Source organism: Marmota marmota, unplaced genomic scaffold (genome assembly GCF_001458135.2).
Source record: "Marmota marmota marmota unplaced genomic scaffold, marMar, whole genome shotgun sequence".
In the NCBI taxonomy this organism is placed as follows: Eukaryota; Metazoa; Chordata; class Mammalia; order Rodentia; family Sciuridae; genus Marmota; species Marmota marmota.
Window position 1 is genome coordinate 13718181 of NW_026000249.1, and position 18323 is coordinate 13736503.

The 18323-nt window shown below is 34.9% G+C and overlaps 1 protein-coding gene and 1 non-coding gene across 4 annotated transcripts in view; both read left to right on the plus strand.

The window, feature by feature from the left end:
* Positions 1 to 18323, plus strand: part of Pola1 (DNA polymerase alpha 1, catalytic subunit) — a 295390-nt gene that overhangs the window by 42060 nt on the left and 235007 nt on the right. For all 3 annotated transcript variants that reach the window (XM_015488095.2, XM_048796434.1, XM_048796433.1), the window contains exons 21-26: positions 1818 to 1947; positions 2433 to 2552; positions 4663 to 4762; positions 6535 to 6659; positions 9007 to 9156; positions 9587 to 9709. In XM_015488095.2, the coding sequence (XP_015343581.1) occupies positions 1818 to 1947; positions 2433 to 2552; positions 4663 to 4762; positions 6535 to 6659; positions 9007 to 9156; positions 9587 to 9709 (748 nt within the window). The remainder of the gene's footprint in view (positions 1 to 1817; positions 1948 to 2432; positions 2553 to 4662; positions 4763 to 6534; positions 6660 to 9006; positions 9157 to 9586; positions 9710 to 18323) is intronic.
* On the plus strand, positions 5695 to 5824 carry LOC125614179. Its single transcript, XR_007344819.1, has one exon. It is a non-coding gene; the product is annotated as a small Cajal body-specific RNA 24 (non-coding RNA).

Here is an 18323-nt window from a genome sequence, read left to right on the forward strand (position 1 = left end):
GGTTCAGGCCACCATCCCCTTCCCCCTGAATTGAAGTTGTCTTAGTCTGTTTTCTGTTGTTTATAATACAGTACCACAGACTGGGAAAATTATAAAGAAAGGAGGTTTATTTTGACTTATGGTTCTGAAGGTCTAAGCTTGAGGAGCTGCATCTAATGATGATCTTCTTATTGTCAGAGTCCTGAGGTGGTACAGTGTATCACCTGGTGAGAGGCAGAGAGTGCATGTGTGTATCCTTAGCTTTCTTTTTCTCTTCTTATAAAGCTACCTGCATTTAATCATGGGGGCTCAAAGCCCCCACTTTAAATACTTTAGTATTTAAGTTTCTACCCTCATAATATTTCACAATGGGGATTAAATTCCAACATGAGTTTCAGAGCGATAAACCATATTCAAACTGTAGCACTGGGTCTTATATTACCAGTCTCCTTGGTTTTGTTCTTGCTCCTTCGTGGTTTATTTTTAATCCAGGACCAAGGTTATCCTGCTAAAATTAAAGTCAGCTCAAAATCTCCCATTGACTGTTTCATTTGGAGTAAAACTGGTTTTTATTTTGGCTTATGGGGTCCTATGCACTGTATCTCTATGCTGTTGACTGTCTTCTGCTCTCACTATCATTCTCTCTCATTCAGCCATATTGATGTACTTCCAGGTCCTGAAACTACCATATATGAAGTAAGCATATATTGCATGTTTACTGTGCATTAGGCACTGTCTATAACCAGCTCAGAGCATTGGAATGCTCTTCTGACTACCTGGATTGCTCTTCCCTCAGATACCTTTCCATAAGGCTTGCTCCTGTGTTAGTCAGCTTTCTATGCTGTAACAAAATTTCCTGAGAAGAGCAAGTCAAGGGAAGATTTATTTTGGCTCACAATTTTAGAGGTTTCATCTGTAGTTGGTTGACTCTGTTGTTGTCGCGTTTAGGCTTGTGCGTTTAAGCACTGTTGGATTCAGTGCTTGCTTGGGGTAGTTGTTATATGATAATGAGTCTAAATGCAGAACATGATGGGGAACACATGGAGAGGAGAGAATGAAAGAGAAAGAGAAGTATACCCTCAAGGGCATCCCCCTACTAGGCCCACTTCTTAAATGTTTCTGCCACCTCCCAAACCCATCATGGATGAATCATGCTATAATCCTTATAATCCAGCTACCTCCCAAAGGCCCCACCTCTGAACAGTACTGTACTGGGGACCAAGCTTTCAACACATGAGCTTTTGGGGGTCATTTCAGCTCTAAATCATAACACTTGTTCACCACTTCCAGGTCTTTATTTTCAATGAAGTTTTCTCTGGTTCTCTAACTAAAAGTTCAATCTCTGCTCTTGATACTTTATACTGTCTTTGGGGCTTAACTTTTTCTCTTTAACACTTTGCATTATATAATACACTACATATTTAATTTATTTTTATTTTTTATACTCTTGTCTTCCCCATGAGGATTTAAACTCCATGAGGATAGGACTTCCTGTCCATTTTGGTTATAGCCAGTGCCTAGTGCACAGTAAACATGCAATATATGCTTGTTTCATAGAATGAATGAAAGGATTCAGTGATTTTCAGGTATGCAGTTATTAACACATATGAATTTTTTTGTAGAATTTTTTTGTGCTTAGAGAAGAGCACTGGGATCAATGGTATAAATGAATTCCTAATTACATACCGACCTTCTTTTAAATTGTTTCCAAAGGCAAGGTGCTGTTGCTCTGAAGTTACTTATACCAAAAATTCCTTGTAATATTTTATGAAGTTCTGATTATAGTTATTGTTTCTTTTAATTACTTGATTCTGTTTCATTCTTACTTTTCTGTACAGTGAATCTTCTCATCTGTTGTACCTGTTGGAACACACCTGGAAAGATGCCAGGTTCATTTTGCAGATCATGTGTGAGCTAAATGTTCTTCCATTAGCATTGCAGATCACTAACATCGCTGGGAACATTATGGTAAATTTAACTTAGAAAGGGGGAAAAAGCATTTCCTGTTGGAGTCAGTGCTTGCTTGGGGTAGTTGTTATATGATAATGAGTCTAAATGCATGCTTATAAAATGAGTAACTTGGATTCTGAAAGCTGGGCATCTTTTGTAAAAGGAAAAACTGGTTGGGAGAAGGGGAGGAATGCCAGGTGCAGTGTGCTGAAATTTGGGTGAACATAAGGATCATCTCTCTAACATCTGGATGTGTCTGGTGGAATGGTCCTTTTGGGAGTAAAGAAATAGCCGAGTTGTTAATACTTTAAGCTGTCTCTTTTATAATGCTTAAAGAAAATGTTAGAAATAATTTACTACTTTTCCCCCCCCAAAAAGCAGCCTTTATTTTAGTAGTAGTTTTGAAGGAGGTATCATGATAAAATTAAAAATAACTAACTCAAAGTTGTTTTTGTTTGTTGTGATTTGGAGCTCAAATTGTAAAAAGAATTTCTATTTAATAGTCCAGGACACTGATGGGTGGACGATCTGAACGTAATGAGTTCTTGTTGCTTCATGCATTTTATGAAAACAACTATATCGTGCCTGACAAGCAGATTTTCAGAAAGCCTCAGCAAAAACTGGTGGGTCCAAAATTACGTAGTATTTTGCTTTTCTTATTCCTCCTTTTTAATTACCTAGATAGCTTTTTTTTTTTTAAATTGCTGCAATAACATCTGCCTCTGTGTACTAGAAATCATGTCAGGTTTGTTCCAGTGGGTTTGTATGGTTTCCTTCTCTACTTTTTTTCTGTACAGACAAAATTATTTGTGAAATATGAAATTCTTAAAGGTGGAATTAGACCTTTTTGGTAGATAGCTACACATGGAAAATGTTTTGTCACTTAACCACTATCCAAAGCTTAATGTCAGTTAAACCTTTAATTTCCTTAAACCAGTGAGCTTTTTATGTTGCATTTTTTCTGTACAGGTTTAATATCTGTAATCTAAAATGCTTGGAACTGGAAGTGTTTCAGATTTTGATTTTTTTTCCAGATTTTGGAATATTTGCATTTTTGTAATGAGGTATCTTGGGGATGGGATTGAAGTCGAAACACAAAATTGTTTTATGCCTTATATAATACCCTGTAGTAATTTTATACCATATTTTTAGTGTACCTGTGTTTTGACTGTACCCTGTTACATGAAGTGGGGATTTTCTACTTGAATAAGGCATCATGTTGGTACTCAAAATGTTTCATATTTTTTTAAATATATTTTTTAGTTATACATTGACACAATATCTTTATTTTGTTTATTTATTTTTATATGGTGCTGAGGATCGAACCCAGGATCTCTCATGTGTGAGGCGAACGATTCACCACTGAGCCACAACCCAGCCCCTGTTTCATATTTTTGAGCACTTCAGATTTTAGATTTTCAGATTGGGGATACTCGGTTTGAACTAGTATGATTATGAACACTACAATCAGGTTTCTGAAGTGGCGTCCATCATATTGGGGCTAAAACTTTAGCTACTGTTCTATCTATTGATGGTAAATGATACAGAATGGAAATTTAATGTTGAAAGTGTGATTAAGGGGGCTGGGGATGTGGCTCAAGCAGTAGCGCGCTCGCCTGGCATGCGTGCGGCCCAGGTTCGATCCTCAGCACCACATACAAATAGAAATGTTGTGTCCACCAAAAACTAAAAAATAAATATTAAAATTCTCTCTCTCTCTCTCACTCTCTCTTTTAAAAAAAGTGCGATTAAGGTTCTTGTATTTACTTGTTTTATGAACCTTACCAAAATTAATAGTGAATATTAATTTAGAACTATTTAATTTCTCCAGAAGCATTAAATGTGGGCCATTAGTAAACTACACAGGAATGGATTTTCAGTATATGAACATACTTATTTTGTTCTGTACAACTCTCATTCTGTACAATGAGAGTGAGCCAGGCATCGTGGCATGTGCCTATAGTCCCTCTGTTATTTGGGATGAGACAGGAGAATTCACTTGAACTTAGGCATTTGAGGTCACCCTAGGCAGCGTAGCAAAATCCCATCTAAAAAAAAAAGCTGGGGTGTATTGGTGCATGCCTATAATCCCAGTGGCTTAGGAGGCTGAGACAGGAGAATTCATGAATTCAAAGACAGCCTTTGACAGCATTGGCAAGGCACTAAGCAACTCAGTGAGACCCTGTCTCTAAATAAAATACAAAATAGGGCTGGGGATGTGGCTCAGTGGTTGAGTGCCCCTGAGTTCAATCCCTGGTACCACCTACCCCCCNCGCCCCTGAGTTTAATCCCTGGTTACCCCCCGCCCCCCGCAAAAAAAAAAAAAGAGAACGATAATACCTATGTGAAATACTGTAGTTTTTTTACATCATGAATGTTAGAGTGATGAATTTAATAGGACCCTTTTACAATTTCAAATTCTGTATAATATGAAAAGTTGAATTTTTAATAATCATGAATTAAAAAATATGAACTTTCTATGAATTCAGAAATATTTAAAATAGAACTTGCATATAATCTGAGATATAGCATTGCTTAGGAAACTACCATGCTTGGCATTCATTTTGATTCATGAACATATTACAATAATTGTCTTTTCCCATAGGTAGAACCATTAACTAAAAATAATGTTAGTTAAAACTAAGTACTGTTATTGAAAAAGAGAGAATGGTAAGACTTCCTAATTAATTAATTAATTGCTGGCTGATGAAGTTATCTTTCATTTGACATTAGGGAGATGAAGATGAAGAAATTGATGGAGAGACCAATAAATACAAGAAAGGGCGGAAGAAAGCAGCTTATGCTGGAGGCTTGGTTTTGGACCCCAAAGTTGGTAAGATGAGACCTTGGATTGGTTTACTCTGGGCGTTAAGGATTTTTTTTCATGTATAGCTAGACCTGTATTGGATCTTGGAAGTCAGCAAGTAGATCTCATAACGATCTTATTTTTATCTTGTATGTTGTGCAAATCTTGTTTGCCAGTCAGCTAGTATGGAATTAATGTGGATTTTTCTGCTATTCTAGTATAATTTTTATTTATATAATTTTTACATATCTTGAAATACTGTTTTTTTTTTTTTACTTTTTCTAACCACTTAAAAATATTTCTTAGCTTATGAATGATACAGAAATAGGCAGTTAGCTGAGTTTGGTTTGTGCATGCTTTGCCAACCCCTGGTCCAGTGTAGAAGCTATTTGTCCTGCAATGGGAGTACCTCTCCTTTCTTCCCTCCATTCTGTGAGGGTAGGTTCTGCCTCTGCCAGTATGCTAGGACCAGTTCATTTGGCCAACAGAGTTAAATACAGATAATAGCCACAAAATCAAACTTTAACAGGAGAATAACTTTTCCTTGTCAAGAGTGGCAAAGATAATGTTTTGTGGTGGAGCTAGAAAGGATCTTATTTTTAAGCCGTTTTGACCATTTCTAAGTGTACAGTTCAATAGCAGTGTTACACATATTCACATTGTTGGACATAATGTGAATTTTATCAAGTAATTCACTTTGAGTAGGAGACATTTTTGACAAAAGTGGATTTATTATTGGTTGGAGTCACATGGAATAGTAATACTTTGGTGTTACATTTGGACTTGAATGCTGACTATGTGATCTTGTGTTGCCTGTTGAACATCTATAAGACTCGTTTTCTTCTTCTGTAAAATGGATATAAGAATAATCTACTATAGAGGGATTTAAGGAATAAATAGAATTGTTTGACACAGGGTAAGCTGTCAATAATATATGTTTATGGTTATTGTCTTAATACTGGACATTTATTTTTATTCAGTTTCTTCTCAAAGTGAAGGAAACTCTTTGTAAATGTCCTAGAGAAATACAGTAGCTTTCTGTTCACCTTTTGTAAGCAAAAAGGGTGGATCGTTCCACTACTGACATTCATATAAATATTTCTTATCTGGTTTTCAGCACAGTTCATGTACAGGTAAATGGGCTACCCATTTTATTGTTTGAAGGTGTGTTTGTAAAATATATATATATATAGTGATGGTGAAGCTGGGAGTGGATATCCACACACTTACTGGTGGTTTTTTTTTTAAAGAGAGAGAATTTTTTAATATTTATTTTTTAGTTTTCGGTGGGCACAACATCTTTTATTTTATTTTTATGTGGTGCTGAGGATCGAACCCAGCACCCCGTGCATGCCAGGCGAATGCATTACCGCTTGAGCCACATCCCCAGCCCCTGGTGTTTTATTTGGTGTTGGGTGAGAGAATAGGTGGGAAGGAATGCTTGCTTGAGGGAGAATTTAGCAACATTCTTTTGGAAGTAGATATGATCTGTCTCCAAAATAATTGGCCCTGAGTGGTGTTTTCCCATAATAATGGTATATTTGGGGATTGTTGGGGAAGGACTGGTTCAAGCTGGTTTCATGGGGAGACAGAATCTTTTCATCAATCTTTTGTGATCTGGGCTTTCACGCTAATCCAAGTCATTTTATGGTGTGATAGTCCACTCTGTCTCTTTTGTCTGCTTTATAGTGCTGGAGAGTATATGGTTTCTATTACACTTTTTAATAGAGTACTTCTAATATGTTTTGACAGTGTTTTTCTTTAGACTTTTTTGACATTATGTGACCTTTTTATTTCAGGTTTTTATGATAAGTTTATTTTGCTGCTGGACTTCAACAGTTTATACCCTTCCATCATTCAGGAATTTAACATTTGTTTTACAACAGTGCAAAGAGTTGCTTCAGAGACACAGAAAGTTACAGAGGTTTGTATTTAACTGGGGTCTCTTGAAATTAGGATTAAAAGTATTGCTTAAAGGAGGAGGAGAACCAAAGGAGTTAGTGTTGTAGTTTTTCTTCTTCTTCTTTATGCCTTTATTTTTATGTGGTGCTGAGGATCAAACCCAGTGCCTCATGCATGCTAGGCAAGCGCTCTACCACTGAGCCACAACCCCAGTCCCTGTAGTATTTCTTCTTAAAGGATATATTAATTATGTCCTTAGTTATCAAAAAGAGAGGTTGTCCAGAAAGAGATAAACTGGTTCTGTATCTTTTTAAAAGTAGTGTTATTGAGGTATAATTCACACACATTACAATCCACATATTTAAACCATGCAGTCCTGGCGTTTAGATTATTCAGTTTGTAATCATTACTATATTCATCTTTAGGACATTTTTATTATTTCCCAAGGAAACATTTTACTATCATATCCCTCCCCCCATTCCTCCCAGCTCTAGGGAATCACTAATCTTTCTGCCTATATAGATTTGTGTATTCTGGACATTTCATATAAATGGAATCATACAACATGTGGTCTTTTGTATCTTACTTTGCACATTATTTTCAAGGTCCATCTGTGTTGTAACATGTATTGATACTTCTATTTTTTCTTTTCTACCTGTCTGCTTGCTTTCCTTCCTTCTTTCCTTTGTCCTCCTTTCCTTCCTTCCTTCTCTTTCTTCATAGCAGAAGATGCCTATTTGCCCTCTAGCTTCTTAATTTACATGTTGTTTAGTTCCAGCCACCTGCCCAGGAGCTGTTTTTCATTTCCAATTCCATATTCCCAAAAAAGAGAATCTAATAGGCTTGCCTAGGTCAGTGAGCACCTCTGGTCCTATCACTTGTGACCACAGGAGTGGGTTCACAGAGTACAAATCTGGCTGTTAAAGATGAATCTTTCTATGGGACTAGAGGATAATCTTACAGAGGTGGTATTGGGTAGACAACCTCCCAAATAGTGACTGCCTTTGATTAATATTCTTTGGGCTTTGTCCTACTACTGTACCAGCACGTGGTAATTATCATTATCCAGCCCTTTTTCCCAACTGCTGCCCAGCAATGTTTTGTTTATTTGAGCTTTTCAATTTGGATTCTGGATATATAACAGAATCCTTTCAGAGTAGAAGGACTTTAGAAGTCACCTAAGAAATATACATGTAGCTATTAATGGATTCTGTATCATTTTCATGTACAATATTTTATCTTCAGATCAGTTAGTGTCACATAGGTAGTGATGGTGAAGCTGGGAGTGGATTGCAAATTTTTTGACTCCAGATCGTTTCAAGTTTACTTTTCATTTGACTTTCATAGTTGCTGTAAATAAATTGGAATGTGTAGCAGGATCTTTTTAATAGGTCTGCTATCATCATGTGCTATATTGGAAAACAATAGGTCCCTATTACTATTCTAAGAGTGTTCATTTGCAGATATTGATCTTTATAAAATTAGATACTTTGTAAAGGCTGGCTTATCAAATGGCATTGACTTGACATACTTTAAGCTAAGAGGTTTATTTTAAATTTTGTACCTTTGAAAGGGCAAATGCATCTGGCTTTTCTTTGTAGCCTGTTAATAGAATTAATGGAGACTTGAGAAAAATGGTCTAATGCTTTCCCTGCTTTTTTCCTGCTGTAAATTTTAATATAAGAAGACTGCTGGTTGCTTTTTAAAAATGTTGCTATTCTTCTGCCAATTGTAAAGCAATTTATAGGTAAAAAGTATTACATCAGTGCTAAGGAATATATTTGTATTAATTTTTAGAAATGTCATGGCCTATTTAAATGTGCTTCAAATTCTTAAAAGAAATTTGCTAGTTTAGTGTTTAGCTTTTTATTTTTAGTCTAAAACATTTACAATAATTGCTATGATTCTCCATAGTTTTAAATTTCTATAGCATTTTGTTTGGTCATACAAATGCTTTAAAATGGTAGTTTAGCTGCTGGTTATTTTTTTAAATCCTAGAAGTCTGTCTGAGCGTTTGTATTTTAAAAGCAATTTCCCCAAACATGTTGCTCCTCAATCTTGTTGAAGAGGATGGTAGCATGTGTAAAAACCCATCCCTTTAAATGAAATCAAAATTTGTGAGTAACTACAGGGGTGGGAGATATTGGGAATGACAGGCTGATAGAACACGGGTGGGAGGGAGGTGGTAGTGGGAAGGGCCATGGTCTGCAATCTGTTCAACTCTTTCTTAGGGAACGTTGATCTTTATTCATATAAGAAAGAAGCTTTTAAAGATGTGATCGTGGGGTAAAGTGGCTACCAAATATTATTTTAGAATTTTATTTTACTGAAGTTTTACTCTCTGAAAATTTCTGTTGTGTGTTTATCAGGATGGAGAACAAGAACAGATCCCTGAGTTGCCAGATCCAAGCTTAGAAATGGGCATTTTGCCCAGAGAAATCCGGAAACTGGTAGAACGGAGAAAACAAGTCAAACAGCTAATGAAACAGCAAGATTTAAACCCAGATCTTGTTCTTCAGGTATATTTTTTCACTAAGAGACATCTGAATGAAAATTTCAGCTTTTACAATTTGATTATTTAGGAATAGTATATAATAGTACAAACACTCAAGATGCTATGGGCAAGCACATGTGCTTATTTTATTTGTGGATAAGTTGCCATTCAAAAACACTAGACTGCCTTAGAATAGGAGGTACTTCTATGTGCAATGGGTGTATCTGTGCAAGATCTTTCTGAATTCTGGAAACTTTGGAGTCTATATATGCTTGCTTCCAGGAGGTTAGGGCATCATAGACCTTGGAGGACAGATTGAGTATTTTAAGGGCTCTTTTTATTTCAGGGATATTGAGGGGTTCTTTTTCTCATTGGTAATCTAGAAAGATACCTAATGTAATTCTTAAGCATCTGCAAATATTGTTGTTTGTCTTTCGTCCTTGTGTGGCTTGCAGTATGACATTCGACAGAAGGCTTTGAAGCTCACAGCGAACAGTATGTACGGTTGCCTGGGATTTTCCTACAGCAGATTTTACGCCAAACCACTGGCTGCCTTGGTGACATACAAAGGAAGGGAGGTAAATGGCATAATCATATTCACATCTCTAAATATTAGAGTATTTTTAACTATACGTTTTGTAGTGTGGGAGAGACAAGTTTGCTCCCTAGTTATCTAGATTTAAATACCTACTTTTTAGAAAAAGTTTAAGACATAGGCATTTAAATAAAAATTTATTCATTCATGGGTGGGGGGTAATTATTAAACATCTATGTGCCAAACTTTGTTCTAGTCACTGGGGATAGAGAATTAAGCAAGAATATAGGTCTCTGTTATTGCAAAGCTTATATTCTTCCTAGGGTGATGGGGGCAGGGAGACATGTTTTTGAGGCCTGGGCTATGATGAAGAAGATACTTTGGTAAAACAAACAGTAATTAAATGAATGCACAAATATTAAAAAACTAAGATATTAGGACAGAAGTAAATACTCTGCAGATATAATTAAAACAGGGCAGTGGCCTAGAGAATGTTTATATGACTAGTTTAGATTGGTCAAGTTAGGCCTTTTTTGAAGAGGGAACATAAGGGAGCTAGTTTGTGGTACCGAGTTTAACTATTGGTATCTGTGAGGGAAAGGTGGGAGTCAGGAGGAAAGCCAATGTAGCCTTTTACTAAGGGATTAAGAGTTCCATCTTGTATGTGTTGCCTTTGAGATGAGTAATAGATCTCCAGGCATATTAAGTAGGCAGTTAATTGGGTGTGTAAATTCAGAATTCCAGGAGTATGTCAGGCTGGATTTATGTGGATGGAGAGTATCTGCTTTAGAATGATAGACCAGATACCAAACACATTTTAGGTACTATGACTTTATGAACACTATAAACTTCATCTGTTTAGTACTATGTACATGACTATTTTTGATTTGTAAAAGAATAGTTATGGTAAATATTAAATTCATTTGACTCCATTAAATTGCTATTTCCTGTCAGTGAATTTAAGACTGCTCATCGTTAAAGGTGGTAGATAGTGGTTCTGGGTAGAATGCTTGTATTGGGGGTCTGGGCATGGAATCCTCTAGAGCAGGGTTTGGCAAACTATGCCCTTCTGGGCCAAATCTAGCCTGCCATCTATTTTTGTAAATGAGATTTTATTGAAACAGAGCCAAGATCATTCATTTATGTATCATCTGTGACTGCTTTTGTGTGGTAATAGCAGAGTTGAGTAGTTAAGATAGAATCTTGCATGGCCTGCAAAGCCTAAATTATTTGCTGTTTGGCACTTTCAGAAAAAATAAAGTTTTCTGACCCCTGCTTTAGAGTCTATATCAGCTCTGTCCAGTAGGATTTGAAGGTAATGAAATGTTGTCTATCTGTACTATCCAATACAATTGTCTCTAGCCATGAAACCTGTAGCACTAACTGACTGAAGAACTGGAATTTTTAGATTTATTTAATTATAATTAAAATGAATTTAAATAGCTGCATGTGACTAGTGCTACTTTATTGGATAGTGCATATCTAACTAATATGAAACAAACATCAGGATGTTTAGAGTCATTCTTTTGTTGGCAGCACTATCTTGGCTTGGGGCACAGCAAGGAAGGGCAAAGCTTGTATTGAATGCCAGTGATATGTTAGAACCTATTTGCATTATTTTATTAAAACCACTGAAGAGTCTTTTGACATGGGTATTAACGTCCCCTTTTGCAGAGGAAGCTAAAACCCAAAAGAGGTAAAGGATAACAAGTAGCTATTTTGAATTTGAATCATGTCTTTCTGATTGTCTTTTATGGAATTAGGGCTATCTGCTCCATATCAGAACATCTTTCATGACTGTGGTTCTGCTTTATATTCTGCCTCTTAGTTCTAGAAGGTCATCTTTTTTGATATTCATCATAAGACATAGACCTTTTTTTACATTAGAAAGATATAGATGTTTTAGGGACTAGTTGAAGTGAGAGAAGGATGTTTTCAGTTTCTTAGGCTAAGTTTACTTCAAAATTATTTAAATTTTATTTCTGTATATGTATCCAGTGGCTTCTGATAGAATACCATCTTATTTTTGTATTAGGAAATGCACTCACTATGCCCCAACTGGGTGATAATACATGGGTTGACTATTGAGATTGGATCAAGGTTACTCTTAAGTTTCTCACGAGAGGCAATAGTTGACAATTTACTCCCTTGGAGAGTGCCTCTTGCTGTTGGGAAATCCCTGTTGTTACATTTTCTGCATTGGCTCAGAAATCCACAAGCTTAAAAGGGCACTGTTGATAATGATAAGCCCCAAATTTGTCCAATGATCTCCCCCACTCCTCTAATCCATTGTATTTTAAGGGCAATATTTTGGCTTAGCTAGATTTTTAATAGGGAGCTTAAGCTCAATTTTTGTTTTTCTGTTATACAAAAATATAACAACAAATTTTTACTAAATAAATGATTTAAAAACCCCTACTCGCCTCACTAAAAAACAAAGAATTTCAGACAAATGTAGAAATAATCATGTGATTTGAATTCTTTGTTTCTGTCCCTTCCCCCCTTATTCCTTTCAGTAAATCATGATGAATATTGCACCTATGGGAAGTAGGTCTTTAATATGAGGTTAATGAGAAATAATAATTATACAACTCCTCCCTGGAACTATTCTAGAAGATTCAAAGTCCTCTACACAAATTATTTGCTAAGATAAAAATGATTATTAAAGTATTGGTGATAATTATTAGCAGTAGCAGATGGAAATAGTCTATGGGATAATCTCTCTTTGAGTTTGCTAGAATTTTTCATATGTACTGTTAAGTCTGTGATTTTCAAGCATCTCTTAGTTATTAAAGGGATAACAATAGGTTGGATAAAGTGTAAAATGAGAGTCCTTTTAAGGAGATTTTAGAATACTTTCATAACTTATTAAATGTTTTTTTTGGTGATAAGATGGAATGGACAAAAAAATAATAACTTGAAGAACTTATTAGTAGTTTGCTTTTAGATTCCTTATATTAAGGTTAGAGCAGAAATTAATTAGAAGGAAACCTGATGGCATACCTTTGTAAAAATAAAATTTTGCATTTGGAGATGGATTAATGCATAGTCTGGGAGTCCTTGAAGTTCCCCCTTCCTTTAATTTTTAAGCCTATTTTTGTATGTTCAGTTTTGTTGGAATCATGCAGGTTTGGCTCTTTTGAACTAATAATTTCTGTAATCAAATATATTATGGCTGCTTGAGTACTCAGTAATTGCAAATTGTACTTTAAAAAACAGGTTTATAATAAAGTGCTAATAGTTGTGTCAAATGGGCATCAATATTGTCTTTTCACAGGTGTGATCTTTCATCCTGAAACTCTCCCATGATTTTTAATTGCTCAGTGGTAGAGGATTAATGGTTAAGAAATTGTATGAGAGACCTTACAGTGTGAAAAGTTATTTAAGAATAACGGAAGTTAGTGTTTCCAGAGAATATGGAAACATTGTTTATAGACACTCAAAAGTGAATCACTACAAATACCATCTGTATTTCTATTTGTTCTCAGTGTATTGAGTAGAACATAAAAAAGAAATTGGGTCAGCCTACAGCACTAAGTGGGCATGTATATTTAAACTATAATGAAAACTTATCAGTTGTCAAGTGTCTGGTGTGGTAATTGAAGTGATTGTTCACTAGATGGCGATAGACACCCTAAGATCATTAATCAATTAAGTATTTTATTCTGTGAACAATAGCAAAGGCCATTTAGTGACTTAAATCTGTCCACATTTTAGACTTTTATTATTCATGAAACTATTAATAAAAGGTTAAAACTGGCCCAAAAGATTATAATAGTCTAGTCTATTTAGTGTTTAAAATAATGATGATATTTGAATTGCAAGTTTTATTCATGAGACTAATTATTTAACTTATTATAGTAAGCTAATGCTTCTACCAAGTAGCTAATATGTCTCTGACCATGGAGGCACAATATACTATTCCCTCAGTCACAGTACTAGAAGCTGATCTAGAGAAAATAAGAAATGATTTTGATATATAATTTTGCTTCTTTGAATTTGTTATTTTTTATTAAGGGATTTAAAACTTACTATATATTTATAAGCATACTCATTGCATAATCCTTAGCATAATGGTTGTATTTGTCTTTATGGAATAATTAGTACTTACTGACATTGGTATTGTTTTATTTCTGCATTCTATTATTTCTGTACTCTTGAGAAAATTATTTTTTATTTAGATTTCTCATTGCATTTTCAAGTGAGTGTGTGCTCTAATATTTGGGTGTAGAGTCCATGCATTTTCATTTTCCCACCCAGTAGGCTGAAATGAGTCCTTGCCAGCCTGTTTGCCAACTGACTGTAGCTTACAGTTGTGCTCAGAAATGAAATTTGTTCATCTAGAAAATGTGTCCAAATCCTTACATGCAAACATTACAATCTGGACTAAGGCTTTCTGGGATCCTCTTGGTGATATGGTAGCACTTATCAGGAGCCTTGGGAATGGAACTGGGACAGAAGGCTCTAGCCTTTGTTGATGTCAGTGGTAAAATAGAATCTTATAATTGTTAAGGGAGTCCTTCATTTTAACCTAGAATGTAGGTGGAGATTTTACATTTCCAATCTTTTTTTCTTAAAATTAGCCTTTTTTCCTTTAAAATTAAAAGTAGTAAAATATTATAGAGACAACTAAAGACCATTTTCTCCATACCTTCTATCATTTGTTTTTTGTCTTCCTCTAAGGTAACTACATTCTCAGGGTTGATTTTGTTGTTCTTCCCTATGTTTTTCTTTTCTTATTTTTTTCCTTTTTATAAAGTAGGAGTATGTGTGCATGTGGTAGATTAAAAGTTTTCACCATTTATTTATGTGTCATAAATATTTTGTAGTTTGCAAAAAAGGTGGGGGAGGAGGAACCCTACTTTGTATATCACAATTTAAATGTATCCATCTCGATACATTTTTAGTTTTTTTTTTTTAATGTGTGTGTGTGTGTGGGGGGTACTGGGGATTGAACCCATGGCCTTGTGCATGTGAGGTAAGCACTCTACCAACTGAGCTAAATCCCCAGCCCCAGTTTTAGTTTTGATTCATTTATGTTAACTATTGTATATTTCAGTGAATAAATATAGCACAGTATATTTTTAAAAATTGTCTTCTAGTCCATGTTCTGAAGTTTTGAAGTTTTCATTTGTTTTAGATTTTTATTGTTAGAAATAGTGTTGTAGTAGACACTGCCACCTGTGTAAGAGTTTCTCTATTGTATTTCTAGAAGTATGGTTTGTGCATCTCAAGCAGTATGTGATTTTATTGGTAAGATTAATCATTTAATTTATCATGGCAAGCTAAATTCTTCTGTCAAATAGCTAAACTCATGTCTCTGGCCAGAGCTATACTGTATAACTCCCTCAGTCATAGTATCAGAAACTCATCAAGAGAATTGGCCGCTGGGCACGGTGGTGCATACCTGTAATCCCAGTAACTCAAGAGGCCAAGGCAGGCGGATTTCAAGTTCCAGGCCAGACTCAGCAAGTTAGTGAGACCCTGTCTCACAACAAAAGAGAATTGGCAGTGACTCTGATGTACAGTTTTTCCTCTTCGAATTGTTTTGTTTATTTCTTGATTGAGGGATTTAATACTTACTGTATTCTTGTATTATACTTGTATGATCTTTACATCCTTGCTAACAGTTGTTATTATCAGATATTTTATTTTATTTTGCCAGTCTGATGAGTATGAAATGGTATCTTGTTGTGATTTTAATTTGCATTTCCTTAATTACTAGTTGTGTTGGGCATCTTTTCATGTTTATTAACTCTTCCATTTTCATGTCTGGATTGCCTCTGTGAACATGTGTCTTATTTTTTGGGGTTGTAGGTATTCTAGTGTTTCTTCTAGGTATTCAATTCTAATCATTTGAGTTGCAAATACCCTTTTTTTTAGCCTGTGGTTATCCTTTAACTTTATTTGCTATATTTCAGTGTGCAAACATTTCTAATTTTAATGCTAAACATTTTGTTTTTTCCCCTTTACACTATGTGAGGTTTTTATCTTTAATCCCTTCTTCTTCCAGAGACAGATATATTCTCCCTTATTTCTTCTAAAAGTTACAGTGTTGGCTTTTCTTATTTAGGTCTTAAGTTGTTCTGAAAATTATTTTTAGGGATGGTATAACTTAGGAATCCAATAATATTTACCTGTTTGCTTTTTTGTGGATTTCTTGAACTTGTTCCTCTATTTGAGGGATTGGCAAACTGTTCCATGAACTCAGTCTCCCTCTACCTATTATCATATCCTTTTGTTTATGGCTGCATTTGTGCTAAAACAGCAGTTTAGTTGCCACAGAGATTGAGTGACCTGAAAGGCCTGAAACACATATTGTCTACCCTTTCAGAAAAAGTTTGCTGGTCCTAGTCTAAAAGATAATCATGTGTAATAGAAGAATAACTCTGGTTTTGAATATTGCCAGGCATAGTTGGTGAAATTGAGGAAATTAAAGGTAGGAAGAAGGAATGAAAACATCTTTTGGACATAAAAAATACAAATTTTGAAATTTACTAATTCTTTGATTGTTATATGTGAACATCTATCAATCAAGTATAGCACTAAGGGGAGATCTGTGAATACTGAAAAGTTTTATGTAACATTTTGTATGTCGTGCCTATGTGTACATTTTTGGGGAAGAAAGTGCAAAGCATTTAAGAGATTCTCACATATTTGATGTGAAACTGGTAAAGAACTGTTGCTTCTTATATACAGAAGCCTTAAAAATGTATGCTTTTGTCACCTAAAATAAAGAATTCACAGACCAGACCCATGGAAACCACATGAGTGGTAGGAAAGCAAGTTCTCATTCTGTTTCTAGAATTGTAATAGTCACCATTAAGACCATTTTTTATTTCAACTGGCCTATTAACATTTTGATTTTTAAAATACAAGATTAATGTGAGATTTTTTAAAGAATAAAATGAGGGCTTAATATATTTTAGCAGACATATTTTATAAAAGAAAAAGTAATATCCTTTTTCAGTGGTCATAGATTACTTATCATTTTTTTTACTTACCACTTTTGAAGTTGTTTACAGTATAAAATTCAAGACCAAGGAAACTTTTCTATTCCCTTTATTTTTTTTTTTTACTTGTCAATGGACCTTTATTTATTTATATGCGGTGCTGAGAACTGAACCTAGTGCCCCACACATGCTAGGCAAATGCTCTACCACTAAGCTACAACCCCAGCTCTATTCCCTTTTTATTGTCATATTTCAGGAACATTTAGATTCTCAATTCTTTGCAGTTCTTCAGATCTGATAATGCAGTAGTATTCAGTTTTATTAATTTATATTCTAATAGCTCAGAATTTGTGGTGATTCAGATGGAATAAGTTGAAGTACTTAGTACAAATTAATAGTTATTTTAGAGGCTTGGTTCTTGTCATATGTCATTAAATTCTATAGAAACAACTTCTGCAGTCAAGTAAGTGGCATTTTAACTGCAGATCATTTATATTGATGAACTTGTACTAAGGCACATCTCCGTTTTCTTGTCCATTTGTCTGTATCTTTTCTAAAAATTGATGAGAGTGATGTTGCTAAATATCAAGATGAGAAGAAGAAGCTCCACTTGGGAAATACCCCATGGAAGTCCAGTCCAGGTTATGATAACTTACACTTTAAATAATTTGAGAGAAATTCAGTGACCAAAAATTAAATAATGCATACATATTTATTTTTATATATACTTATTGTCATAATGCATAATCATGTAATATATATAATAATCTATTATACAAACATATAGTCTTTTATTATAACACTGTATTACATTTATAGAAGTAAATGAATTACACTTAGACCTGATTTGAACTACTCTTTATGCTTGAAACTATTTCTTTCAAAATAGCCAAAACTTTAGACTTGAGACAAATTTAGCATGACCTTATCCTTCTGTCTTAATAGTTGGAAACTAGCACCTCCAAGATATCTGTAACATTGACCTCTGTGTGTCCTTTAGGGTTTTGGACTTTGAAAGGTCTAAGTTTAGGTGGACATGAAACAGTTAGAGACAGCTGGGAAGAGAAAGATAGGCTCAATTCTTATCTGAGATCTCTGTGAAATGGGCTGGGATCTGTGTGCATAAGAGAAGAAAGCTTCATCAAAGACCATTTAGACTTATTCCCCTTGTATTTACTGAAGTTTTTGAATATATTTATCTCACCTGAGCTTGGGGAAATTCAGGCATGGGCCCATTTGCAATGGTGATACATGTCTCTGTCAGAGAAGGAGCACCCCCCTCCCCACATTATACTACTAGATGTCAGAGGTAGTAGAAGATGGTCCTGAGGTTATGGGTTGTCTTCTCCAATCTTTCAGAATCCTTTGTCAGTACTAACCTTCAAAGTTCTAGGGCTTCCTTTCATTAAGGAAGATGGGATTTCCTCACTCTCAATCTAAATTTGCACCTTTTTTCACCTATACGTTGGATTTTTTATTATTATATTTTAGAATGGATCTGCACAAAATTAGTATCAGTACTTAAATTGCTTTTTCTTTATTAACAAACATAAAAATAAAAGGAAAGCCTATACTTCAAATTATTTCTATATTTTCTAATCTCCACTTCTATTTAATTGTTCAGGGATCATGCTTTAGATGTTTGTCTTTGATCTTGGCCTATGCACCATGCAATAGATGTTTATTTGCCTTACCTCTGGGATG